Source organism: Rhinolophus ferrumequinum, chromosome 12, assembly GCF_004115265.2.
Source record: "Rhinolophus ferrumequinum isolate MPI-CBG mRhiFer1 chromosome 12, mRhiFer1_v1.p, whole genome shotgun sequence".
In the NCBI taxonomy this organism is placed as follows: Eukaryota; Metazoa; Chordata; class Mammalia; order Chiroptera; family Rhinolophidae; genus Rhinolophus; species Rhinolophus ferrumequinum.
This window is the reverse complement of record NC_046295.1, coordinates 82,979,387-83,004,690: the sequence shown is the minus strand read 5'-3', so window position 1 is coordinate 83,004,690 and position 25,304 is coordinate 82,979,387. Positions and strand designations below refer to the sequence as shown.

Genomic DNA, 25,304 nt, shown 5'->3' with positions numbered 1-25,304 from the left:
TGGGAAAAAGAACAAGGCATTTATTAGTCCCACAACCCCAGCAGCATGTGTCACCTGACTGTGGGGGATGCAGGGCCAGAAAGGGAGTGTGAGCACCCCAGAAATCCTCCCCACCACGTGTCCCAGAGCTGTGCTGTGTCCACCACGTTTCTCGATGCCCTACAGGAGACCAATCCAGCAGTGGCCCTTGGGTCTGACCTCCTGGGCAGGGCCCAGCCGACTGTGTGGGCTTGGCAGGTCTGGCCATACCTGTGAGCAGTGGACATGGCTGGGGTACCTTAGGGTGTGGGCAGGGCCTCTATGAGGGGGGAGGGCCAGCCTGCGGTGTGGAGGCACTGAGGGCTGTGTTCTAGAACTCTCCAGCTCCAGGTCTTTTGCGCCTTGGCTGGAACTCTCCTAGCTGTGCTGATCTGTAAGAGGCAAATGGAGACAGCTCGATCCAAACCCTAAAGCTGTCCCTGCATGGTCCTTGCACCCATTTTATCGTAGGCCTCAGGCAGTGGGGGCCAGGCCTGAGATTCACCAGCTCGGTGTCTGAAGCCTGGCCTCTCACTCTGGGTGGCTGCTCTTCTTGGGGTGCCCACGCTCCTCACTCTTCACTCCCCCACCCCAGGGCCACCCAATGCCTCCTGGGTCTTCTTTCTGCACCAGGGTTCTGAGAGGTCCATCTGCTGTCCACACTCCCACTCCAGATGCGCATGCCGAGGGCTCAGGCCAGAGGGGAGAGGCCCTGTCCAGCCCACACCTCGGGCCCTGGGCTTTCCTGCCTGAAACTTTGGACATCGGAAACTACGTTTCTGCCTCCCAACGCTCCCGGGCCTCTCACCTGTGCCGGTGTCTGTGGGGAGCTGCCCTGTCTCCAGGAAGAGCCAGAGGTTACTGCATTTCTGTGACTCCACTCGGGTCACCCAGTAGCTGGCCACTGAGCCTGCAACTGGGGAGCAGAGGCAGGGGCTGGTGGGCCCAGGACTCTGTACTTCTCAGGAAAGGGAACCTTGGCACCTATTCTGCTGGGCAGATGGTGGTCATGGGCTTGGGCAGGGCTCTTACCGAGAACTGGGGCCCCATCCCAGGATGCAGGGATGCCTGGAACGCAGCCCCCGCCCCCACTCCTAGTGGGGACCCATCCCTGCTGAAGAGCCAGCACCACCCCTGGCAACTGGAGTACATTTCAGGGCCCCTGGGACCGACCCTGGAGTACCCACCGAGGGCCGCCAGCACGTTCCACTGAAAGGGGTACTTAAACTTCCTCTGAATGAACATCTGCAGGCCCAAGGTCGCACCGGTGCCTGCCAAAACACACGGTCCCCATCAGCCAGCCTGTCCACAGAGCTGGGGACTGCCTGGGTGCAGCCTGAGTGCCCACAGCACCTGCCAGACTCCTAGCACCTGCAGGCAGCTGAGCTGGCGCCACCTGCGTGGGAATCAGGGTGAGACAGGAAGGTGAGGTCTCTACACCAGAGGACACCTGGACCCAGCCTACCTGTGACAAAGGTGAAAAGGCCCTTCACGAAGGCTTCCGACTGGCATGCAGCATACTCCCCCAGTCCCTGGGAGGGGAGAGGGGGTTGAAGGCTCAGTTCCTCTCCCTCTTCCTTCTTCCTTCCTCCTGTCCTTCCTTTGGGCACACTCGGGTCTCGGGCGGGGACCACTCCTAGTGAGGCCCTGGGAGGTTGGACGCATCCCACCGCCCCCATGCCCACCCAGGAAGCCCCATCCCCATAGCAAGAAGGTTCGGACTCTCTGCCCCTCTTCCCTGACAAGGACGCCCCCACCGAGCCCCCCGCCCCGCTCAGATCAGCTTCTGAGGTCCTGGGCCTGCCTCCCAGGCCGGCCTTCTCACCGGGTGCTTGGCAGCCACGGCGTCGTCCACCCGCGACAGGCCCAGGTTTACCATGGCTAGCTGGCCGGGCTGTCGGGCGGTTCTGCGCAGGACCGGGAGGAGGGGCCTGGCGGAGAGGGGCGGGCCCGGCGGGAGGGCTTTCGCAGAGTCTGACGGAACCGGCAGGAGGACGAGGGGACGTAGGCAGGCAAAGGGGGCGGAGCCTGTTGCGTCCTTCCCAGCCCGGGCTGTGAAGTTGGGCGGCGGGCGCAAGGAAAGGGGGTGGAGTCTGGCGGGGGGGTTCTGCAGAGATCGGTGGAGTGGACCGTGGGCGGAGCCGGGCGGAGGGAGAAGAGCGAAGCCGAGGGGGCGTGTCCTGACGAAGGGGGCGGAGCCTGAGGCGACTTCTCTACACCGGGCTCTGTGACCTAGGGAAGGGGGTGCCAGGCCCAGGCAGGCGTCCGGCCTCGGTCACCCCACGTCATTTCCACGCTCGCAGAGGCGTAATGATATTGATAGTATTATTTGTTGTGGTGGGGCTTTGTTTAAGGGATTAAATCTCTTGGAAACGACCACGGGGTAGCGAAGTATGGAATGATTATTTAGCAAATTAATTCCCAAAACACTATAAGCCCATACTTGATGCCAATTTAGTGCTAGGAGCTGGGAGTCCCATGGAGGAGTCAGAGCCCCTGCCCTCGTAAAGCAGACAGGTAAACAGACCCAGGAGAGAGATCAGGAAAACCAGCAGGCCCTGAGAGGGAGAGACCTCAGGCAGAAGTCTTTCAAATGTGAACTGCTGAGTAGAACTGAGCGAGGCCTATTTGCAGAATGTTCCGGAGGCCCATGTGGCTGGAGCCAAGGGCCAGGGGACGGGTGAGCCCTGAGATCAGGTCGACACCTACTGTGCCTTGAAACCTGGTGCTCAGCCTGTGTCAGAGCTGGACACACTGCCCTGCAGTGGGTTTGCAGCTCCAGCAGAGGCTGTGGGGGGAGGGACCACCCAGCCCTTGAGACCCTTACTGTGTCCTTCCATCCAGGCTCCGCTCAAGGCTGTGGTAGGGTGGGGGCTGAGCTGGGTTGCATTTCCGTTTCCCACAGGGACCCCCCCTCAGCCCCTTCATCCACAGTTGGGTGGGTCTGTGGCAGGAGAATTGAGTGTTCTGTCCCTTGGTCCTCGGTGACTCCTGGAAGAGGACTGAAGTTTCGTTCTTGCCCTGTAGTCCTGCGTTCAGAGGTCCAGCGTCTGTCGTGCCCCATCCCCGCCCCCACCCTTTCCCTGGTGCTCTGGACTTGTGGCTGGGGACTTAACACGGGCCACCTGCCCTCAACCCAAGAGGCAACATTGTAGGGAGATTGTATATGCATGTACACAAGGTCTGACAATGAAGTTGGCGAACTTGTTGCAATGATGTTGCTAACCTTTTTTGACATCAGAGGGATTATTTATTATGAATTTGTACATTATGAACTTAGTTAATTTGGACAAAGTTAACCAAGTTTACTATTTGGAAGTCCTGAAAAGGCTGCATGAAAAAGTTAGACAAAAACGACCTGAACTTTTCACCAACAATTCATGGCTCTTGCATCACAACAATGCACCAGCTCACACGGCACTGTCTGTAAGGGAGTTTTTAGCCAGTAAACCAATAACTGTATTGGAACACCCTCTCTACTCACCTGATCTGGCCCCCAATGACTTCTGTCTTTACCCGAAGATAAAGGAAATATTGAAAGGAAGACATTTTTATGACATTCAGGACATCAAGGGTCATACAATGACAGCTCTGATGGCCAGTCCGGAAAAAGATTGCTTTGAAGGGTGGACTAGGCGCTGGCGTTGGTATATAACTTCCCAAGGGGAGTACTTCGAAGGTGACAGTAGTGATTTTCAGCAATGACGTATGTAGTACTTTTTCTAGAATGAGTTCATGAACTTAATTGCCAAAAATTACGTATTTTAAGAGATGTTATCTATTCATTATTTTTTGAAGTTGAATTGAATTATGGTAGCAATGTGTAGTATGACGTTTGTTCAAAAAATGGTGTTAATCAAATGAATGCTAGCGTCACCGTGCGACAGGCATGACAGTCAAAGAAAATGGCGGAAGCACGGTTGTCGTTCAAGGAGCACAAGGCCATTTTGAAGTGGTATTTGAAATTCGGGGATGTTGTGGAAGTACAATGATGGAGGCATGAGTGTGCAACAGAACCTCCAACACACCTAATAATTGCACACGTTTGTGATAAGTCTGAGACGCATGTGCTGTGTGTGACGTGCACACGGGAAGATCCAGGAGGCCTCACACAGCAACAAGTCCTGCTGCTTCTGCTGTGGTGTTGGAACATTTTGCACACTCGCCACAGAAGTCTTCCAAACAATGGGCACGTGAGACAGGAGTTAGCGGAACAAGCATTCTTAAAACAGCAAAAGGGGAAGTTTTCATCCCAAGATTATTACGTGCACTGAATGAAGATGACCCTGATCGAAGGGTGCCGTATTGTGAGTGGTTCCAAAATATGGTACGAGAGGATGAGGGGTTTGTGGGGAAAATGGTTTGGTCTGCTGAAGCACAGTTTAAACGGAACAGAACAGTGCACCAACATAATTGTGTGTATTGGGCTCCAGAAAATCCACACGTTCATGTGGAAAAAGAAATCAATGTACCAGGCCTCAACGTCTGGTGGACTGTCATTAAGGTGACTAATTGAACCATTCTTTTTTGAAGGTGCCGTTACTGGTCAAGTGTACCTAGACATGCTACGCACATCCATTTTACCTGCAATTCATACACTTTTTGGGAATGATCGATTTTACTTCCCACAAGATGGCGCCCCACTGCACTTCCACGGAGACGTGAGAGCTTACCTCGATGAGAATTTTCCAGGACAATGGATAGGACGAAGAGGTGTGGTTGAGTTTCCCCCACGTTGTCCTGACTTAACACCCCTTGACTTCTACCTATGGGGGACCTTAAAGGATATGGTGGAAAACCAGGTACATCGGCGGTACTTCTGGAAGAAATTGAAATGGCACATGCAGCGATACAAGTGGACACTTTGGTCAGCGTTGCTCAAGCAGTTCGCCATCATCAGAAGTGTCTGGATGCTGATGGGAACCACTTTGAGCACCTCTTGTAATTGCAGAAGTCAAACGTGACTTGTATTCATCTTTTGTTATAGGTATATATTATTACAATTTTAATACAGATTTTTTCCTTTCTTAAAATGTGTATACATTTTTGGGGCACCCTCTGTATATAGGGGCCATCTTGGGAGGAGAGTTACTTTTTGCACGTGGGTGGCTGGCCGGAGGTGTGTGTACTCACACTGCTGTAATGGTTTTGCTTTTTGTCTTTTCCTGAATAAATCCTCTTTTGGTGGACCACCTGGAAAACTACTTGTCCAGTCAACATTCTAGGGTAAGTCCCTAAGTGGGATGGTCAATGAGTGCTGAACTTTATAAGACTCTGCCAAGCCATCTTCCCAGTGTGGTTCCATCTTTCCCTACCTACTCAGCAGCGACAGTATTTATTTTCAGACTTGTTGCCATTCTGATAGGTGTGTAGTCCTGTCTCAGATGGTCTTGGTTTGCATGCCCCCAGGATGAATGACGTGGGCATCTTTTCATGTGTTTCTTTTCCATCCGAATATCTTCTTTGGTGAAACGTCTTTTTAAATCTTTTCCCTGTGTTTTTTCTTTTTAATTGGGTGGTTTGTTTTTCTATCATCAAGTCTTGAGAGTTCTTTGTAGATTCTGGATCTAAGTCCTTTATCGGATGCGTTTTGTAAATATTTTCATGGGAAGGCTTTGCTGCATTCTCTCCGGTGACTCTGGAAGCTGGTTGAGAGCTGGCGCCTCCTGAAACCCAGTGGAGGCGGCCAGCAGAAGCCTCGGCTCCACCCCTCCTTCACGCTGGGACATGAGGGTCTTTCTCTCACCCTGTACCCCCCTCTGCTCCGGAGCGCTGATAGTACTGGTCCTCCTCGGGGAGCCCTGCCCTGACCAGAGGCGTCTGGGTGGTGTGCCTCATGTCACACACGTGCTATTCCTTGTACAGCGTCCTGCGTGCTCTGTCTGCGTGGACTGGAGGCATTGCCTGTAGAGGCTTTGCCAGCTCCCCGGCGACACTCCTGCCCACATGCTTATGCAACCGGTGATAAGGTGGTTTTGAGACCATAATCCTCCCTAAGCTGAGGCTCAGCCCCACTCTCCGGATGACCCAGCTGGTGGCTGCGTGGGGGCATTGGGGGGTTGGATTGGGGCACCCAGGCCTTTGATGTCACCTCTCTCACAGCTGCCCCTACACAAGGTCCAGAGGCCTGGCCAGTGGTGACTCCACTCCTGTGTGAAGAAGGGAGGGCGTGAGGACTCTGGGCAAGCCAGCCCCTGAGGGACCCGCTGGGCAGAGCAGACCCGGGCCTGGCTGCCTCCCAGTAGCACCCTGAAGTCCCCGGGCCCCCAGCCCCAGAGGTGGACAGAGGTGCGTAGGGGCCAGGTCCCAGCAGGCCATGGCAATCTCTGCTTGGGCCCCCAGACTGCCTGGCAGGTTTGGAGGACAAATCCTCAGCTCAGGGGAGCCAGGTGAGAGCCTGATTCTCTGGAGCCCCTGAGGAAATGACCCCTGGAGCCGGTGTGGACACAGGAGTGATTGTGCCAAACAATGGACAAAGGAGGACTAGAGTTTCTGGAGCCCAAGTGCCTTCCGCTCCCCCATCTGCTCGTCTGCCAAGCCCAGCGGCTGGGCTGGGCTATAAAGCCGGGTCTGCTGGGGTGTGGACTCAGTGCCAGGGAATGAGCACAGCTGTGGGGATGAAGTCTGTCGTGCTGGCCCAGGTCCTGCTGCTACTCTGGGTGTCCACAGCCTGGGCTGAGGTCCTGGTGCAGCCAGATTTTGATGCCAAGAAGGTACCAGAGGCCTCCATGCTGTGCTGTGGGTGGGGCTGGGGGCTGAGCCCCTCTGGAGACAATGGCGACTGACCCCCACCCCACACCTGCTGTCCTCGGGGCTGCGAGCCCTTAGACTCATGCTCCATGTAAGCCTGAACACACATTGTGTGGGGGTGATTACTGACCCATTCCACACTGGGTACTGAGGCTCACAGGTGATGTGACCTGCTCCAGGTGAGTGAGGACAGGGTTCTTTTCCATCCAAGAGGTAGACACTCTGGAGACCTGGCTTCGGACAGGTCCTGGTTCTGGGCTGTCAGCCTTGTGCCCCTGGGTTCCCTGGCCTGCCGCCCACGGAGCCGTCTTGCAGTTCTCAGGCCTCTGGTTCGTGGTCTCCATGGTGTCCGACTGCAAGGTCTTCCTGGGCAAGAAGGACCACCTGCTGATGCCCACCATGGCTGTCACAGCCGCGGCAGAGGGCAACCTCAGCGTCCACCAGCAGTTCCCTGGGTGAGCCCGGTGGCCATGGGACGCAGCTGGTGGGCCGGGGTGACCTGGGCAGCTGCAGAGTGAGCGGGCTGTGCACCCCCAGGGCTGACGGCTGTCGCCAGGTGGATGCCGTGTTCGTGAGGGTGGGTTCCCAGGGGCACTTCAGAGTTCCAGGTAAGTCCGGGCCCTCCTCCCGTCTTCAGGGGCGTCTGACACCGCTTCTCCATGGGGTGACATTGGACTGTCCTTATATCCGGGATCCCCGCCCCCGTTGCCATCTCCTACCCCTCCCCCGTCCCTCCTCCTCCGCCACTTGGAGCAGAGGCCGGCACGAGTGGGGGTGGGTGCCTGGGCCCTGTGCACTTCTCCGCAGCCCTGGGCTTCCTGGACGTGCGCATCGTGAACACGGACTACAGCTCCTTCGCCGTGGTCTACATCTACAAGGAGCTGGAGGGGGCTCTCAGCACGATGGTGCAGCTCTACAGTGAGGCCCAGGCCCAGGCCCCGCCCCCGCCCTCCCTCTCCTCTTGGTCCCGCCCCTTTAGGACCCGCCTCAAGCCGTCCTCCTCCTCTGCTCCGCCTGGTCACACTCCCAAGTCTGGGCCCCGCGAGGATCAGTTGGGGGGGTGGTTAGGGGCAGCGCTTTGGATGGGTAGCGGTTGACTGGAGGCGCCTCCGAAGGACCGGACACTCAGGCCCCACTCTGGCCCTTCTGAGGGTGGGGACCCACCTTCCCCTGTTGCCTGAGACCCTGAACCGGGGCTGAGATCCTTTTACGCTTTAATCTCCTAGGAGATAAGCAGAGTGGGCCGGGAGCGCCCCAAGGTGCAGAGGGCAGGGTGAAGGCCGGAGGGTGGTCTTCGAGCTGCAGGAAAAGATGCCTAAGTGGCGTCGCACTCAGGGGCACATGGCCAAGGAGAACAGCTGGGCCACCCCAACCTCTTGGACACCCTTGTGTGAATTAGGAAAGGGCGCCCCTCTGGGCTGCTTCCAGTCCCCAGGTCCCTCAGCCAGGCAGGCACTTGGGGCAGGGGGTGGCAGACCTGCTGTCAGCCCTCAGGGAGGTGCAGCCAAGGCCAGGAGACCCCGTCTCTCCTTTCCCCTCAGCTCTGTGAGCCGCAGGGTTCACAGGGTCCCCTGCTCTGCCCTAGGCCGGACCGAGGAAGCGAGCCCCCAGGCCCTGAAGGCCTTTCAAGACTTCTACCCAACGGTGGGGCTTCCCCATGACATGATGGTCATGCTGCCCAAGTCAGGTACCCCAAGAAGCCCCACTCGCTAAGCCCCGCCCCCATCCTGCCTCCACCAGGGCCAGGCCCCACCCCGCCAAGCTGCACCTTCAGCTCCCCCTTCCTGTTTCCCAAAGGGTGAAGGCAGGAGGTGGTCTTCTTTTCTGAGGGTGGGTTGGCAGCTCCTCCACCACTCCTGCCCACAACCCCCTTCTTCCCCCACCACACACCAAGGGAGAGGTTTTGGGGAGCCAGGAGGGAAATTTGTCCCCACCCTCTGGCGGTGGATGTGGGAGCCCCGGGCATCCAGGGGTTGGGGGCTGCAGGAAGGGGTGGTCAATCCTGGCCAGCTCAGCTTCCCATGAACTGTTTTTCTTCCCACAGATGCGTGCTCCTCGGGGGATAAGAAGGCACGCTGACACCTCTGGAGACGCACCTTGACACTTCCCAGGTGGGGGACGGGTTAACCCCTCCCTCCCATTCCACAGGGCCAGAGTGCTTTGCCCCTGCGGCCTCATGCCTCCTGCTCTCTCACCAAAGATTCACCAACCCCCTGTTCTGCATGGTTTGTGTGCTGCAGGTCTCAGCTTACACATCACCTCTTCCAGGAAGTCTCCCGATTCCCTAGGGCTGCCATAACAAATGAGCAGTGTAGCTTAAAAAATAGACATTTACTCTCTCACAGTTCTGGAGGCTGTAGGTCCAAAGTCAAGGTCTGGGCAGGGCTGGTTCCTTCTGGGGCCTCTAGAGGCAGATCCTTGCCTCTCCAGCTTCTGGTGGTGCCAGCCATCCTTGGTGTCCCGTGGCTTGTGGACGCATCACTCCCATCTCTGCCCCCATTGTCACATGGTCGTCTTCCCTCTGTGTGTGTCCAAATTTCCCTCTTATAAGGACACCAGTCATGGGATGTAGGGCCCCCCTCATCCAGGGGGAGGTCCTCAACTAATCACCTCTGAAAGACCCTATTTCCAAATGAGGTCTCACTAAGAATTCTAGTTGGACTTGAGTGTTGGGGGACCCTGTCCAACCCAGTACTTTCTGTGTCCTTATACCCCCTGGCTCGCCCCTGGCACAAGGGGCCCTTCCTTCGGATGGCCTGGCTCCTCTTCCTCTCCCTGAGTGTCCCATGAGGTGGGAACTACCACCTTCTGTCATCAGAGGGCTGGGTCCCCTGGAGCCCATGGGACATGGATGCAGGTCGGTTCTTGGGGATACCTTCCCCCAAAGTAGACACCAGGAAACCATAGGGCCCCTTCCCCAAGTTCATCGCAAAGAATTTGGGAACCTACATAAAACAATAAATAACAGAGAAGGCATGACTGTCACCAGAGACAGGAGGCCAACCTGTGGCCTCTCTTGGCATTTGCCTGGTGGGGACGTCCTCATTATGCTGCAGTCAGTGTTCCCTACATCCCTCCACGTCCTTCTGCTCTCCCTGGCTGTCCTGGCTACCAGCGACGTGGAGCTGGGGACATTTGGGCAGTTTTAACTTTTCATGGGTCTAAATGACACCCAGCATCCTGGCTCTGTGTTCCATCCCATGTATGGTTGTTTCAGAAATGTTACTGGATGGGAGAAGGGGGCAGGGAATGGAGCCAAATCCCCCTCTGGAAGATTCCACCTGCGGAGAGTGTGAGCCTTGTCTTCATGCTCTGGGCCCCACCCTCCAATTATCTTAAAAAGAAAAGCAGCTTTGGGGGTAAAGTGCCTGGTGTGGACCACCTGTCAGGTGCTGTGGTTTAGTGGCCATTTTGGGGCTTTCTTCCAACATCAGCCCCCTCACTGCCAGCCAGCGAGCAAGGCACAGGATCCTGGGGAATGGGGACAGCCTGGGACTTCCGGGAGCAGTGGTAGAGTGGTGGGTGTTTCCACATCTGCAGAAGTTTTGGTGGCACACGGGCCACACGGGCCTCGCAGGTGATGCGAGGAGCAGCTGGGAGTGAGAGGGGATGCCCTGCTCTGTGTTCGGGGCAGCTGGGGGCATCTGAGGCGTGTTGGCTGAGTGAGTGGACGGATGGAGTGACTATGCGTTTCCTGTCTGTGCAGGGCAAGCGGGGGCAGCAGGCCTCATCACCCCAAGTCGTCCAGATCCGGCCCTCCCTTTACCCCACACCTTGGGTCACCCCCTCCTGCCCATTCCCCATCCCCAGTGGGGTGTCTCCCTGGGCCTCCCCTTTCCACTCAATAAACAGATTCTGCAGTCTCAAGTCTCCTCAGCTCTTTGGAGAGGCCCTCAGGGAGGGCACAGTGGGCCCCATCTCAACCCTGGGCTTCTGAGTAAACTGAGGCAGGGAGGTGGTGGTGAAGGGGACTCTGGCTTCTGGGCTCCTCCTGGCTGAGGGGCAGGAAGCTCCAGCCAAGCTTGGACCCTGTGGGGGGCTGCACCCCCAGGCAGCACCTAACAACCACCGGCCCGGCCCCCATGGGTTCACAGCACCTGTGGGAAACCGAGGCACCCTGTGGAAACCAGCCTGCTGCGGGAGCTCTGCTGGCTGTGGGAGCTGGAGGCAGACCAGCATGGGGCTTTGGGGCTTTCCCTCCTACCTCTGGTGTGACCTGGACCCTGGGCTCACATGTAAACCTCTGAGGCCTGGAAATGGGTCACGGTTGTGGCCAGCGCTCTGAGTCCTCGCCCGCCGGCCTGGCCTGAGGGCCTCACAGTGGATCCCTGGACTCCCACAGTGAGCTTGTTGTTCTCTTCGCTTTGCAGATCAGGAAACTGAGGCACAGAGAATCAGCAACTGGTCCAGCAAAGGGCCAGGCTGGAGTTCAGGGCCAGTGGTCAGGCTCCAGGACCTGAGCTCTGTGCTGACCCTCGATGAGAGGTGGGGGCATCAGATCCCTCCCTGGGGGACCAGTGCCACCGCCACTCTTGTCCCTGACGCTGTGCCTCGTGATCTTCCTACTAGGAGCTCAGAAAGTCCAGCTTCTGTCCACCGCACACACTTCAAAGGACAGGCGTGGGGGCTGGGCAGGAAGGCACTGGCGGTCCTGCTTCATTGCTCACGGCCCGCAGCCCCCGCAGGGTTGGAGCCGGAAGCACTCAGCCCTAAGGGGCATTAGTCCTCATCCTGTCCCTGGTCACCCAGAGACAATGGGTGTCCTTCATATTTTCTGCCCTCCCTCTCCTGTCTGACCAAGCCTATCCCTGGGGGCCCGGGCTTGTCAGTCCAGGCTGGGGTCAGCCCAGTTCTAGGGTCAGCCTGGCACCGGGGCCAGGAAGTCCTCAGCCCCTGGGCTCCCACCCCCACCGCTCCCGCTTTTTGGATGGTCCCTCTTGGTTTCCAGTGTGCCAGCCAGCTCTGCGCCACTCTGTCCTAGCTTGAGCCCCCCATGGCTGCCTGAACCCAACCCAACAGCCTTTGTCGGAGGGCAGTGCCATATCCAGGATCCCAGGTGGCCAGCCCCTTGGTGGGTGGGCCTCCCGAGTCTGGAGCCATTCCAGGATGGCATTTCCAGACCAAAGGTGGGAAGGCTGCCCCCTGCTGGCCAAGGACCAAGGATGCCATGGGGTGGGAGCTGTTTTGGGCACCCGCAGACCCCCTTGGCCATGTGGCACGGGCCTCTGTGCTTTGTCACCATCACAGATAGGGAAACGGACGCAGAGCAGCTCGTCCTGGGTCACACGGCTGGAGGGGTCGGGGCTGGTGCCCAGGAAGCCTGAGTCATCTTCACCCTGACATGTTTCTTGTCTGGTCTAGGGTTTGTGGGTGGTGAGGGGCCTGGGCGCGGGTGGGGAAGAGGTGGTCGCTAGTGTTCACAGCCCACGCTCAGATCCTGGCTGTGTGCTCACCGGCCTCGGAGTGTGAGCAGGACAGGGCCTCTCTGGGTGGCCATCTGGGCTGGGGGTCCCACCTTGTGTGCATGTGGGGCCTGAGTGAGTCATGCAGGACACTCCACGAGGGCCTGGCACGGGGTGGGGCTGGTTGTTATCATGTGTGGGAGGACGCAGGGCACAACGAGAGAAAGGACAGCTGGTGACTCCTGGCTCCTGCAGGTCCACGAGGCCCAGCTTGACCCCCAACTCTGTCTCCCGTGGGCCCCCCCTACCAGGCCTCGGTGCCTTTGTCATGCTTCCCCCTCTGCACAGAAAGTCTGCCGTGGAGACTTCCCAGGCAGAGGAAACCCCTCATTCACGTCCCCCACCTGGAGGGCAGGACCCCCGCTCAGCTCTGTGCTGCCTCAGGCAGCACCACACCGAGACTTCAGAGCATTTGTCCCAAGACTCCTCAGAAAGAGCCGGGAAACCTTGTGCCCATGGGGAGGTGCCTGCGGTGTGTGCAGGAGGCCCTGAGCCCATGGGGCCGGGCTGGCGCATCTGTCCTGTCAGCCCCTGCGTGGCTTGGAGATGGGGTCCTGTGCTGCCCCTGGGGGGAGGGGCTCCTTCTGCTCTCAGGCCCCCAGGCGGGCGCCTGGGAAGCGTCCACAGTCATCCCCAGGCCGCTCTAGTCCAGGCCAGCCCCACCCCATGGCTGTGGACGTCACCGGGCCTGCATGGCCCTTCTGCAGAATGCCGAGTTTCTCCCAGCAGCCCGCAGCCAAGTTTGCCTGATGACATTCTCAGGTGATTGCGTAACACTGGCCGTCCCTCCAGCTATAAACTCAGATGCTGGGCAGCAGAGGCACTGCGAGCGCTGACCTGCCATGGAGGCCAGGCTGCTGAGCGCCATCCTGGGCATTGCCATGGTGCAGGTGCAGACAGCCGTGCAAGACCTGGACCTGCAGAAGGTGGCTTCTCTTCCGTGCCTTGGGGAGGCTGGGCAGGGGGGCCCAAGTGGCCAGCTGCACCAGTGTCCCGTCACTCCAACCCTCAGCAGATGTTGGAGCAGCTACCTCGGGGGCCTCAGGACCACCCAGGTCGGCCCCCACAGGCAGGCAGGCAGTTAAGGGTCTGAGCAGAGCCTGCCTGGTCTCTCCTCCCTCTGAGAGATAGTGCCCAGGGACAGGCAGGGGCAGAGACGTCCCTGAGGGTCTCCTGTGGGCAGGCCTGGTCCTCAGCCAGGTCGGCTGATCCTCGGAAGTCTCAAGGGTCCAGGCCTCAGTGTGGCCACCTCCGGCTCCTGGGTCAGTGGGGTCCCTCCTGCTCACTGTGGGCACAAAGGAGGCCTGGCCCACTGCTTTGCTTCTCATCTAGATGATTCCCTCTTTGCTGGGTCTGTGTTGGCAGCCAGGCCAGGACAACATCAGCTCGTTCAGAGATGACAGGTGTTGGGGACACAGATTTTTTTTTATTGCAAAAATGATCAGTTTCCAGAAGTTTCAGATGGAAGTTCTAGGCTCTGGGTGGATTTCTTAAGGCAAGAGATCCCCTCTGCGGTGAGCTCAGACAGCGCTGTGCCTCTCCCATGGTGACAGGGCTGCTGGTTGCTGGGGGCCCCACACTGCCACCTGCTTCCGGACGTTTTTCACAACTGGCGCTGTCCAGCCCATCTCTTGTGGGCCGTACCTACCCCTGCCCTCTGGCACCCTCTTCCCAAGGCAGGCAGCAGCAGAGGCCCTTCTCCTGGGCGCCAGGCCTGGGTGGGGAGGGGCTCATCCCGTAGGCATCACTGTCTGATGACCTGAAGGGACCCCTCGGATGGATGACCACCTGCTGCTTTGCCACTCACCCTTGCAACTGTCTGCTGACCTTTTGGAGCCTACCAGCTTCCTGCCCCAGGAGGTCCTGGGGGATGTGCCCCCTGAAGCCTGGGGTCAGGGTCTCTGTCCAGTTGCCCCAGACAGGCTCAGAGGCTCAGCTCCAGCTCCTCTCTCTAGATTACAGGATTCTGGCAGGAAGTCGGTGTGGCCTCCAACCAAAACCTGGCACTGAAGACCCCGAAGAGGCTGGAGGCCTTGTTCCTGACTTGGAGTGGGGACCAGCTGACCGTGAGGGCTGCGTATAGCAGGCAAGGGGCCTAGGGCTCTCGGGGGCTTGGGTGGGAGCAGCCTCGGGCCATGTGCCTGTGAGCAGCCTGGCTACACCAATTGCAGCTGTGGGATCTGGATGGTGGTGTCACTTTGGTGGACCAGCCCTGGCTGTGTCCTCTGCCCAAGACCTTCACCCCTCCCCCCAACTGGCACCGCCCCCTAGAGCTGCCAGACGTAGACCTGCCCCTAGAGCTGCATATTCTCCCACATGTAAGCAGAGATTTTTGATAAAGCCCCCTCAGTTTATGAGAAAGGGAAATGGGCAGGTGGCTCTCAGGTGGTCCCAGAGCCACGGGGAGAGGCTGCCGGCCCCTGCCCTGCACCTCTGCCCTCCCTGTCCTGCTCCAGGTTCTCCTTCCTGAAGACATGCTCCCCACCAGTGCGTGGGCTGGCGTTTTCCTAATGTTCACTTTGCTGCCTTCCAGCTCAGGAAGTTGTGACACAGAAAACATAGTAGGCTCAGGGACAGACGTTTCGGGGAAATTTGTTTTTCCTGGTAAGAACCCTTGCCCTGTTGCTTCAGCTACAGCCCCTGACCCTGCACACAGTTATTTTTGGCCTCGCTGTTCCCTATGCTGTTCCCCACACTGTTCCCTGCACTCCTCCTCATGCCCCAGATTCTCCCATTCTCTCACCAACAAGCCCGACGTCCTACGGGGGCTGCTCTAGTCCTCCCTCTGACCCCTGGCGTTATGGGCGGGTCCGGGTGCTGGGCAGGGAGACACTGGATGTGACCCTGCACACGCCCACCTGGGAGGTCCGCCGACCCCAGGGGTGCCGTTCTGCACAGTCTAACCCGTCCCGCTCACTCCCCAGGCAACAGGGAGATCCATGTCATTGACACAGACTACAAGCACTACGCCATCCTGCAGCTGACCCTCCGCTGGCAGGGCAAGGACTTCCGTGTGCTCAAGTACCTCAGTAAGCTCCCGGGGCGGGGGCTCTGCCCTGCTACTGCCTGCATGGAAGTTCTAGGCTCTGGGGGGGGCAGGGGGAGGCACTGCTCAGTCCCCGGTGCCACACAGCTCGCAGCCTCGAGGACGAGGACGGACCAGGCTTCTGGAGGTTCCGGGAGTTGACAACAGACACGGGGCTTTACCTGGTGGCCCGGCACGGTGAGCCCCAGGTCTTTGGGGTGAGCAGTGGGCTGGGGACCCCACGGGTGCTGCAGCCCCTCACACTGTTTCTGTCCCACAGGGAGGTGCGCCAAGCTGCTGAAGGAGGTGAGCCTACGTCCAGCCTGTGTTGAGCCCCACCTGGGTCCCTGGCCTGATGGAGGCCCTGGTTCCTCTACATCCTGTGCTCCAGGGTGGTGACAACAGGCTGCCAGGCCGGAACCCTGGAGGTTGGGTGTAAGGGTGGGGACGGATGGAGGCAGGGGAGGGGTCTGGGCCCTGGTCCCCAGGCTTCACCCAGCACCCTGGGCAGGGATGCTGGTGGCTCTGCGTGCCCACATCCTGCCCGGTCGGGGCCCTGTGGGCATGTCTCGGGCCCCTGTGTCCCACACACATAACCTGCTCGACCCCTCTGTCTCGACACAGCCCCAGAGGTGGGGACTGTCACCCGCTTTGCAGGTAGAGGAACTGGGCGTGCTTTGCTCAAAGCCACACAGCAGTTAGGACTCCCGGTCCTGGCTGTGGCCCTGACTGCTGCTCGGTGGCTTTTGGGACGGCCAGCCCCTCAGGCCCTGCCCTTCTGAATTGCAGGAGCTGATCTAGAGGGCCCCCCGCTCCAGCCACAATGCTGGGAGCCCCCCCACCCTGCTTCTCTGGTCCTTGCCCAGGGTGCCACCTGCACCAGTTCCAAATAAACCCACTACCAAACCTGCTACCCCTAGTCTTTCCTGGGAGGCCGCCGGGAGACAGGCAGGGGAGGTGCCCTAAACCTGACAGCAAACCTGACTATTGGGTGGTCTTCACTGTCTACTGTGACAATCGCTGCCGAATGTGAGCCATGTCAGATGACACCCCTGGCTGGACCTCCCCTGAAGGAGCTGAATGGGGGGCCACAAAGTTACATGCAGGGTGACAGCCCCCTGTCCTCTCCCTGCCTCCCCCCAAGGGTTTTTCTCTGCCCTGCTCAGAGCCTGAAGGTCAGGCTGCCCCAAGGTCACGCTCTCTGCTAAGCCTCATCCTGCTCCTGAGAGCCCGAGGCCACCCCAGGCAGGGTCCCCGAGCAGAGCTTCTGGTTCAGATGGCTGGGATGAAAGGTGACCACACCCCACTCCTGCCTACATTCTCCCTATTGGGAGAATGGCTCTCAGTTGTCCCGACTCCAATCCCATGGACATTGCTTTCCAAGGCTCGGGTCATGGCTGCTCTCCCAGGCCTCCTCCTCCCTGCCCTGCCCATATGGCCATCCCGGCTTTCTGGAAGGCCTGGGTCCCATGATGGGTGGTCTCGCCCAGACCTGCACTATCGCCCCTTTTTCTTCCATCTGCAGGGGCTGGAGTTGGTGGGCAGAAAGGGTGGTCTGGCTCAGGTCAGGGGACCCGAGCCTCATGCTTGAGGTCATCGGTGCTGGGGGGCAGGGGGCAGCCCAGCTAGAGTAAGGACCACCCATGAGTAGGGCCTGCCCGGGACTCGCCTGAACGAATCTTGAACCAGATCCCAAAGACCCACTGGAGAGATGCCTGGAGGCTGAATTCTGACAAGCAGAGGAGCTGGGAGCCGCTGGATGTCCCATGGCTCTGTGTGGCCACAGTTTGCGGCAAGCAAAGGGGCCTGGCCTGATGGAAAGCGCTCAGTCTGCCTGCGGACATCACAGAGCGCCACTGGCTGGGTGACTGAGATGACAGGAAGTTATCTCCTCAGGGTTCTGGAGGCCGTGCGCCCACGATTGGGTGGCTGACGGCTGGTTTCTGCTGAGGACCCTCTTGACCTGCAGACACGGGCCCCCTGCTGTGTCCTCTATGGTCTCTTGTCTGCCACACGTGGAGAGGTCTCTAGTGTCCCCCTCTCCTGTAAGGGCATAAGTCCCACTGAGTTGGGGCTCCACCCTTATGACCTCGGTTAACCCCATCACCCCCGAAAGGCCTGACCGCGAACACACCGGGGGTGAGGTCTCCAACATGGGAATTCTCAGGGGACACACTTCAGTCCATGACAGACGCCAGCGCCGTTCAGAGGGTGATAATGGAAACCAGGGCTTCTACGGAGGCTCAGCACTAGGGCCAGCACAGAAGCTACTGGACACGCAGAGAAACAGAAAAGTGTGAGCTGTGGGTTCAAGAGCAGCCAATGAAAAGGCTCCTGAGAGGATCCGGGGCTGCACTTTGGAGACCCGGTGCTTAGAGCAGCTACTACACTGAAGCAGTTGTTCCACTTGGCGAGGCTGGCTGCTCCACGCCGCGGCGGCTGTCAGAGCATGAGAGCCGGCTCGGACATCTAGCCCGTCTCCAGAGCCATGCTTCCCTGCTTCTGCCGTCGTCCACGTGCCATCCACGCACCGTCTGTCGGTCATTTGCCTATCTATCATATCTGTCATCTATCTATCATATCTGTCGTCTATCATATCTGTCATCTATCTAGCTAGCTACCATCTATTTACTATATCATCTATCTACCTATCATCTATCACTTATCCATCTATCATCCACCTACCGTGTTTCCCCGACAATAAGACCTAGCCGGACAGTCAGCTCTAATGCATCTTTTAGAGCAAACATTAACATAAGACCCAGTATTATATTATATTATATTATATTAAAGACCCGGTCTTATAGTAAAATAAGACCGGGACTTACATTAATTTTTGCTCCAAAAGACACATTAGAGCTGATTGTCTGGCTAGGGCTTATTTTCAGGGAAACACAGTATCTATCTATCTATCTATCTATCATCTATCTATCTATTTCTTAGTCTAACAGGATAAAACTTGACAAACTGAGTTTTCCTATAAATTTATCCATTTCATTTTGAACTTCAAAATTATTTGCTTGGAGGCCAGCAAAGTATTTTCTGTTGATGAAATTTCCCCGCGTCTGTTCCAAATATCATCCCCTGCTCTTGTCATTTGTTACTTTGTGTGTTTATGGTCTCTCATCTTTTTCTTACTTGCGCTAGCTACTGCTTTCCCTGTTCTGTTCATTTTTCAAAGGATTTTGGTTCATTAAGTACATCTGCTACTTTCTATTATTTACCTATGATTTTCTGCTTTTATCATTATTATTCCTTTCCTGTGGTTTGTTTACATTTTGTTCTTTGTCTAGTTTTAAAAACTTAAATTTATTGAGGCAACACTGGTTATTATATAAATTCCAGGTGTAAACATTGTAATACGATATCTGTCTGCTTTTTTGCGTTGGGGATTTATTTTTATTCTTTCATTTTTCATGGTCTAAATGGTTAAGGCTGTGACGTTCATCTTCTGATCACTGTTTCACGGTGTTTTTATGACATTTCTTTTAAATACATTCTGTAATTTCAGTTTGTATTTTTTTCTTTCATCCAAGAGTATTTTTTAAAATAGAAAGTGACAAATTATCCTAGTTTTATTGTATTTTTGTCAGAGAAGTTTGTTTGTAATAATTCTGCTTCGTGGATGCTTTCTTTGTGGCTTAAAAAATAATTGATTGTGTACATGTTTTACTGTGTGTTAATCCAGATGCAGCGTGACGTGTATGTCCCCGGCGTCCCCGGCCACCTTGGTCCTGACCCACATTGGGTCTGTTCAACCCACTTTTGCTGCAGTGCTGTGGCAGGTCCCTGTGGGCAGTGTGTTTCTAATGGCTTTGCTTGCTGTACAGTTTGCTCTGGAAATTTTGAAGCCAGCTTGCTGCTCGCATCCTGAAAGACATTTGTCATTTGCCTGGAGACGCTGAAGCACCTTGCTGTATCAGTCAAGCCCTGTAGTCCATTTGTTTCCTAAGCACAATCAATTCCCATTTCATTTTCTCCTATTTTTGTTCATTGCTGCTCTTAGCTTTTAAAATTCCTCATTCGAGATGTTCTTTTCCTACCTTCAGTGCATTTAAGTTACTTCGGAGTGTGTGTCACAGTTTTCTTCTGCTTTCCCGCCCTGCAGGGTTTCCATTCGGTAAAGGTTTTTATTTTTGTTTTTGTTTCTCCTTATAGTAGCGAAGTACAGCCTACTTGAATCTGTGCATTTCCTGGACCGGGCTGGCAGTTTGGGTGGCTTATAACTTTCCTAATTCATGTGTACCCACCAATGAGAGTGCAGTAAATTCTCTTTAATGGATGGCATTTTGGGATATGGGTGTATGTATGACATTTGCTTGTTTTGTCTAGAAAGGCATCCTTAGCCCGATCTGACTCTTCTGTGCCAGCAGTGCCGCCTTTCTGAGGTCACCTGAGCCTCCCAGTCCTGTCCCATGGAGTGGGGGGGCACTGTCCTACCCGGGCCCCTTTGCAGAAGTCTTGCAGTCAGAGCAGACCCCTCTCCTATGTCTCATTTTAACCCATTTTTGGTCTTCCCGGCCGGCTCCTCTCTGCGGGTTTTGCAGACCTCCGAAACTCTCCACAGAGGCTCGAGTGAGACCCCTGGTGGATCTTTGGGCTTTTTATTTACAGACAATGGGAGGTTTCTAACATGTTTTTCCCCTTTCAGAGCCACTCAGCTTTCAGAGGATTTTGCAGAGATTCAGTTTGAGTGATTGTTATTGTCTTGTGTTACACAGAAGTCCTTCATCTACACCGCTTTTTGTAGGTTCCATCTGTGTTATGAAAATCATGCAAATTCAACACAATTTCAAATATGGCTCTCAGCTCGTTAAGCAGAGGAATCGCAGCCATTTTTACAGGCTTTGCAGTCTGTGTCCCCAAAAGTTCATCTGTTGACATCCTAACCCCCGATGGGAGGTGGGATGTTTGGGAGGTGACGAGGTCGTGAGGATGGAATCAGTGCCCCTTCCGTCCCGTGAGGACACTGACACTGCGAGAAGTCTGAGACCTAGAAGGGCGCCGTCCCCACCCCACTAGGCATCCTGCAGACTGTGAGAAACAAATGTGTGTTGTAGATGAGCCCCCGCCGGTGCTGGTGCCTGAGCCGGTTGGCCTTGTAGTTCCAGAGCAGGAAGCTGCACACGTCTGCCTGTATCGTCTGTTGCGCTGCGGCTTCGCGCACACACACCATCTTAGTCTCCATTCTTGTCAGGAAGCTGCACTTGACACAACAGCAGACAGGATTGATCTGAAGAATAGGGTGATGTCTTTGTCTTCCTGTTTCCGTTTTCTCTGCCAGGCATCTAGGAAGCTGGCAGTCGGGGACCATCCTGATCCAAGTTCAAGGCCTGAGACTTTCTGGGCCCCAGAGGGAGTAGGGAGCTGAGCTGCGGGTTTGTGCCAGGCTAGTCTACTTTTGTTCACCTTACCCCCCTGTGGGTCTGCCATGGTGGCATGTCAGAGGCCCCTCCTTGGAAAGCCCTGGCTGGACAAATGGCTTCATCTTTCTTCCACCTTCCAAATCTTGCTTATTCTTATGTCAACAGGCGAGAAGCCGACCAGCCAAGGGTTCTGGGAAATGCAGTTTGTACGTTCTCCCCACCCCCCTGGCAAGGACCCTCCAGGCCTTCTTCCCCGGGTTTCGGGTGCTCAGTCAGATTCTGTTGAGCCCTCTGCCCTCGCTCCCAGGGAGCCCTGGGGGACGTGCAGTCCCCAGATGGGCCTGCCAGGGTCATGGGGAGCAGAGGTGGCAGGCTGGCCAGAGTGGGTCGGCCTGGATGGGTGGAGCGGAGGCTGGAAGAGCAGGACATTCTAGGCTGAGATGCTTGCTGTGTGTGGGGGCAGGGGGCCAAGGCCGGCAGAGCAGAAGGTGGGTGGGCCAGGACGGAGTGGGAGCGTTTTTCCTTTTGATTTTGGGGACGTTTTGTATCTTTAACGATTGAACAAAAAGATATACAAAGCCACAGCTTCTGAAAGAACCACTTGTTCTTGGACCTCTCCTGGAACGTGACCTTGGCCTGCTGTTGGCCTGGGCTTCCAACCAGCATCTCTGGTCTTCCCAGACAGAGCAGCGAGGGAGTGTTGGACCACCTAAGGAGGGGAGGAGCCTGGGGTGTGTTTGGCCTGGGATGAGGGTGTTTATTCGGAAGCTCCAAGTGGAAGGAAGTGTTGAGACTCCGGGGGTGTAGGGCAGGGCTGGGCACACATTGCCCGCTCTCAGTGTGTTTGGGCAGGGTGCAGAGGCCACCACTGAATTATAAGTCCCCTCCTTTGGGTAATTTCGCCACCGTGCAAGAAGAGAGGCTGAAATGGTGTCTGGGTAGTTACTGGCCGCCCACAGCGACACATTCAGAGACATATAAATGGGTTTCCAGCAGCTAGAGGGACTGTACCCCGGCCCGAGGAGTGTGCGCTGGTGTGTGGGTCTGGGAGAATGAGGGGTGTGCTGCTGACTGCCCTTCTGGCTGTGGTCTCACTGCCCAGGGCCCAGGCAGTGTGGCTGGGGAGGCTGGACCCTAAGCAGGTAACAGTCCTCCTGTGGGGGTCTGCACATGCCATGGGGCACGTTGGTCCTGGAGGCCAGGCCCTTCGGGGGCCACACAGCCTCTGGGCTACCCCAGGGCCAGCCCAGACCAACACAGGCTATGGGGGATGGGCTGGTCGGTGGGAGGGGTGCCTGGGCTCCCAGGTTGGGGGGGGTGCCTCACCCACCCCTCCTCCATCCAGCTTCTGGGGTCCTGGTATGTTCTTGCTGTGGCCTCTGGTGAAAAGGGCTTCGCGGCAGAGAAGGCCACGAAGAATATCGAGGGGGTTGTGGTGACTCTCACTCCAGAAAACAACCTGAAAGTGCGGTCCTCCCGGCACAGGTGAGCAACGGTGCACCGTGCCCACGGCCAGGCCTCGCTCAGCAGGTGGGCCGAGTCCGATGGCCCCCCCACCACAGAGGCTTCCTGGTGCCCGCCTTCCCTCCCCTCCCCTCCTTGCCCACTCTGCTCCGAGCTCCACCCTCTGCCTGGCCTCTCGAGTCTGCAGAGCATCTTTGAGGCATTTGGGATTTCGCCCTGGGGGAGAACGTAAGGTTTGACTTCGTTCTTTTCTGGATTGCTACCCAACTGCCCAGCGTCATGTAGGACCCAACTGTCCTCTCTCCTGCCCGACCCGAGACGTCAACTGTCCCGCGTGAAACACACGTCTTTCGATTTATCTTCAGACTTCTTGTTCTGTTCCTTTCATCAGTCTATTTATTTGCCAAAACACTGTTGTTTTAACTACCATAGCTCTCTAATATGCGTTATTTGTTGCTTGGCTCGCTCTGGCTGTTTATTCTTCCTTCTAGAGTTTTCCTATTTCCTCGTGACCGTGGGCATGAGCTCATCCTGGCGTGCAGAGACCATGGCACACTTGTTGGGTTTGTGCACTGCCGCTTTCAGGATGCCAGCCCCATGGTGTGCGTACTCAGAGGGGTCCAACTGGGCCAGGAGTAGGGTTCCGGGTGCACAGGTCCCTGAAGAGGAAGATGCTGGCTGGCTGGGCTTGGGGGGCAGTGCTCCCCTCCAGTGCTGAGTCTGGACCCCGAGCTGACCATGGGCCCTTCCCTTTCTTTCCCAGGCTGGAGACATGTGACCTGAGTGTTATGGAGTTGCTGAGACAAAACTCTGGATGGGTGTTTGAGAATCCGTGTAAGGAAGACGGCACTGTGGGCGCTGGCTCCATTTCCCTGCCTGCAGCTCTGGGCCCTCTGTCCTCTGCAGCGTCCCCAGGCCCCCTGCAGGCAGGGCCAGTGCTGGTGGGGAAGGGGTGGGCCCCATCCTGAGGCTTCAGCATAGCTCTGGGCCAGGACATGAAAGGACCTCATTTTGCCAGAAGTTTGGCACCAATCCTGAGGATGGAGAACTCAACTGCCCTTCATGCTCAGCTGGGTCCCCAGGACTCCCTCTGTAGTGTGTGTGGGTGGTGGGACCCTGGCACTCGGTCCCAGTGGGAACAGGATCCAGGAAATGTGACCTGTGGCACCCCAGTTACCCCCAGGATGTCGCTGTCCATCAGTCACTGAGAGCAATGCATGTGGCACGGGTTGGGCAGGGAGGAGGACAAAGCTCGGGGGCTGTTGGCCTGCTGGGAGGGCCTTGCGGAGGTCTGACGGCCCCACCCTCCGGGGCTCTTGTCCCCCAGCCCTGGGCGTGTTGGAGTACCGGGTGTTGGGCTCCAACTTCAGAGACTACGCCATCGTGTTCACGCAGCTGGAGCTGGAGGATGAGGCTTTTAGCACCGTGGAGCTGTACAGTGAGTGTCCGAGACGTGCTAGGCGTCCATCCTCCGCATGTCAGGGCTACAAAGGCACATGCAGGCTGCAGCGTGCCCCCACCCCAGTGAGCCTGTGCCTCGTTCTGCTCCTCATCCCTGCATGAAGTCGCCAGCTGTGGTCCCCACGCCTTCCTTCCGCGCCTTCATCCCCCACTGTCCTGCTCTTGCTCCGTCTGCAGAAGGCAGGGCCCTGCATGCAGGGAGCAATGGGGCCCCCTGACGCCAGTGCTGGGGGTGGGGGAGGGCCCCACGGGGGTGAAGGGTCTTGGGGTCAGAGGAGGGCGGAGCCCCTGCCAGCCAGCCCTCCAGTCCTGCTGCAGACAGGCCCCCCAGCCCCAGGGCTCTCAGGGCACCTTCCACCCCGCTCCCCAGGTCGGGCGGAGTGGGCCAGCCAGGCGGGCCTGAGCCTCTTCACCAAGTGGAGCCAGGGCCTGGGTTTCCTGTCACAGCAGCAGGCCAGGCTGCAGACTGACCGTGAGTGTCACTGGAGTGGCTCGGGGCCATTCTGATGTCCAGGGGCGTGCTGGGCCATCAAGGACTGACCTATCAGTCTTGGGGACCCTCCTGGCCTCAGGGAGTTAGGCAGGACTGGGGGGTCTTCAAGGAGTCACTCATTCCCTGCCCAGAGTCAAGCCTGCAGGGACGGCCCCATGGCCGGTGAGGCTGTGGGCAGGCATTAGAAGGGCACCCGGGTGCTGGGGTGGCTGAGGTCTGTCCTGGGCAGCCCAGGGGTCAGGTGAGAGCTACCCTACCTCACAGCCCATCTCGCCCCTACCCCTGCAGCCACCTGTGCACGGAAAGCCTTCCAGGTAAGCTGCTTCTGAGCGTCACCCCGGGCTCCCTGTGCAGCAGCTCGACCCTGGGGGCCCTGGGAGCCGCCACATCCCAGTAGGCAGGAGGGGCCAGTGTCTCCACTGCCGGGAAGGACTGGAGGGCCAGGGGCCAGGTGCTTTTTGGGGTGAACCTGGAGTCTCCCAGTACTCTTCTCATTTCCAGTGAATGGTGTAGCCGCTGGGGGGCCAGCACCCACCTCTCTCAGCTGCCCGGTGCTCCCAGGGGATTGGGTGCTGCAGACCTGAATAAAAGCATTCCAGAAGCCCGCCCGTGCCTCCCGTGTGTGCTTGGGGCTCATGTTGGGATGGGGTGGGATGGTGCTTGGCTGACTCACAGAGCAGAGAGCCAGCTCTGGGACAAGATGGCTCACCTGGACCTGCGTCCCTCACAGAGTCCCTCTGGGTCTGGGACACCAGGACTCAGGCCCTGGCTCCGAGGTGGGGCTGGGCTGTGGAGAGCACTGCTCTGCAAATCGGAGGCTGCTGTGCCTGGGCTACAGCGAGACCCGGTGTTCTGGATGCACTTCGGACAGGGTGTCGGGCCGAGGAAGCTGGCACTGGTGCCCGCCAGGGCTCCTGGCTGGGCCACCCTGGTGTCCAGGGCATCAGAACTTGGCTTTCCCTGGCTGGGCTCCAGGCAGAGGCAGCAGAGGGCCTGAGCCGCTCGGCCCTACTGTGTTCTGGGGGCCCTGCCTGAAGTCCTAGAAGAGCAGGGCTGTCGGGGGAGCTGGGAGGGAGGCCGGGTGGGAGCTGCCCCCACTCACGGCGAGGTGCACACGGGCCTCGCTCTTCAAGGCAGAGCGCGTGCATGTCCAGCCCAGGTCTGCCCATCAGCCTCTGCTCGGGCACCGTCAGAGCCCCAGCTGCACATGGGTGTGTCCCATGCAGTGAGTGACTCACAGTGATGCCTCTCTCCCACGGGCTAGG

At 57.5% G+C, this 25,304-nt stretch overlaps 4 protein-coding genes across 4 annotated transcripts; 3 read left to right on the top strand and 1 right to left on the bottom strand.

Moving 5' to 3' along the window:
- TMEM141 (transmembrane protein 141) lies at nucleotides 1–2,071 on the bottom strand. The gene is made up of 5 exons (XM_033123193.1): nucleotides 1,844–2,071; nucleotides 1,484–1,550; nucleotides 1,206–1,289; nucleotides 827–934; nucleotides 1–410 (listed from the first exon to the last, which is right to left on the bottom strand). Exons 1-5 carry the CDS (start codon nucleotides 1,895–1,897, stop codon nucleotides 397–399), a joined length of 327 nt encoding a protein of 108 aa, XP_032979084.1. The 5' UTR covers nucleotides 1,898–2,071; the 3' UTR covers nucleotides 1–396.
- A 4,474-nt stretch (nucleotides 2,072–6,545) lies between these two features.
- Nucleotides 6,546–10,631, top strand: LCN15 (lipocalin 15). Its single transcript, XM_033123634.1, has 7 exons — nucleotides 6,546–6,731; nucleotides 7,084–7,223; nucleotides 7,306–7,376; nucleotides 7,576–7,686; nucleotides 8,354–8,455; nucleotides 8,813–8,879; nucleotides 10,475–10,631. The coding sequence occupies exons 1-6, from the start codon at nucleotides 6,618–6,620 to the stop codon at nucleotides 8,845–8,847; spliced, it is 573 nt and encodes a 190-aa protein (XP_032979525.1). The 5' UTR covers nucleotides 6,546–6,617; the 3' UTR covers nucleotides 8,848–8,879; nucleotides 10,475–10,631.
- A 2,414-nt stretch (nucleotides 10,632–13,045) lies between these two features.
- Nucleotides 13,046–15,671, top strand: LCN8 (lipocalin 8). The gene is made up of 6 exons (XM_033122001.1): nucleotides 13,046–13,156; nucleotides 14,186–14,316; nucleotides 14,764–14,834; nucleotides 15,155–15,259; nucleotides 15,364–15,453; nucleotides 15,536–15,671. Exons 1-6 carry the CDS (start codon nucleotides 13,073–13,075, stop codon nucleotides 15,652–15,654), a joined length of 600 nt encoding a protein of 199 aa, XP_032977892.1. The 5' UTR covers nucleotides 13,046–13,072; the 3' UTR covers nucleotides 15,655–15,671.
- A 5,975-nt stretch (nucleotides 15,672–21,646) lies between these two features.
- LCN6 (lipocalin 6) lies at nucleotides 21,647–24,463 on the top strand. The gene is made up of 6 exons (XM_033124044.1): nucleotides 21,647–21,763; nucleotides 21,967–22,106; nucleotides 22,849–22,919; nucleotides 23,413–23,523; nucleotides 23,917–24,018; nucleotides 24,328–24,463. Exons 1-6 carry the CDS (start codon nucleotides 21,674–21,676, stop codon nucleotides 24,366–24,368), a joined length of 555 nt encoding a protein of 184 aa, XP_032979935.1. The 5' UTR covers nucleotides 21,647–21,673; the 3' UTR covers nucleotides 24,369–24,463.
- The last annotated feature ends 841 nt before the right edge of the window (nucleotides 24,464–25,304 follow it).

Bases quoted from the DNA above. Each gene is read 5' to 3' on its own strand.
- TMEM141 (XM_033123193.1), bottom strand. From the start codon at position 1,897: ATGGTAAACCTGGGCCTGTCGCGGGTGGACGACGCCGTGGCTGCCAAG. The intron at 1,551-1,843 runs GTGAGAAGGCCG...CTCCCCTCCCAG, and splicing joins CCGTGGCTGCCAAGCACCCG to GGACTGGGGGAGTATGCTGC. The intron at 1,290-1,483 runs GTAGGCTGGGTC...GTGTTTTGGCAG, and splicing joins CCTTTTCACCTTTGTCACAG to GCACCGGTGCGACCTTGGGC.
- LCN15 (XM_033123634.1), top strand. From the start codon at position 6,618: ATGAGCACAGCTGTGGGGATGAAGTCTGTCGTGCTGGCCCAGGTCCTG. The intron at 7,224-7,305 runs GTGAGCCCGGTG...GTGCACCCCCAG, and splicing joins GTCCACCAGCAGTTCCCTGG to GGCTGACGGCTGTCGCCAGG. The intron at 7,687-8,353 runs GTGAGGCCCAGG...GCTCTGCCCTAG, and splicing joins CACGATGGTGCAGCTCTACA to GCCGGACCGAGGAAGCGAGC.
- LCN8 (XM_033122001.1), top strand. From the start codon at position 13,073: ATGGAGGCCAGGCTGCTGAGCGCCATCCTGGGCATTGCCATGGTGCAG. The intron at 14,835-15,154 runs GTAAGAACCCTT...CTCACTCCCCAG, and splicing joins GGGGAAATTTGTTTTTCCTG to GCAACAGGGAGATCCATGTC. The intron at 15,454-15,535 runs GTGAGCCCCAGG...TCTGTCCCACAG, and splicing joins TTACCTGGTGGCCCGGCACG to GGAGGTGCGCCAAGCTGCTG.
- LCN6 (XM_033124044.1), top strand. From the start codon at position 21,674: ATGAGGGGTGTGCTGCTGACTGCCCTTCTGGCTGTGGTCTCACTGCCC. The intron at 23,524-23,916 runs GTGAGTGTCCGA...CCCGCTCCCCAG, and splicing joins TAGCACCGTGGAGCTGTACA to GTCGGGCGGAGTGGGCCAGC. The intron at 24,019-24,327 runs GTGAGTGTCACT...CTACCCCTGCAG, and splicing joins GGCCAGGCTGCAGACTGACC to CCACCTGTGCACGGAAAGCC.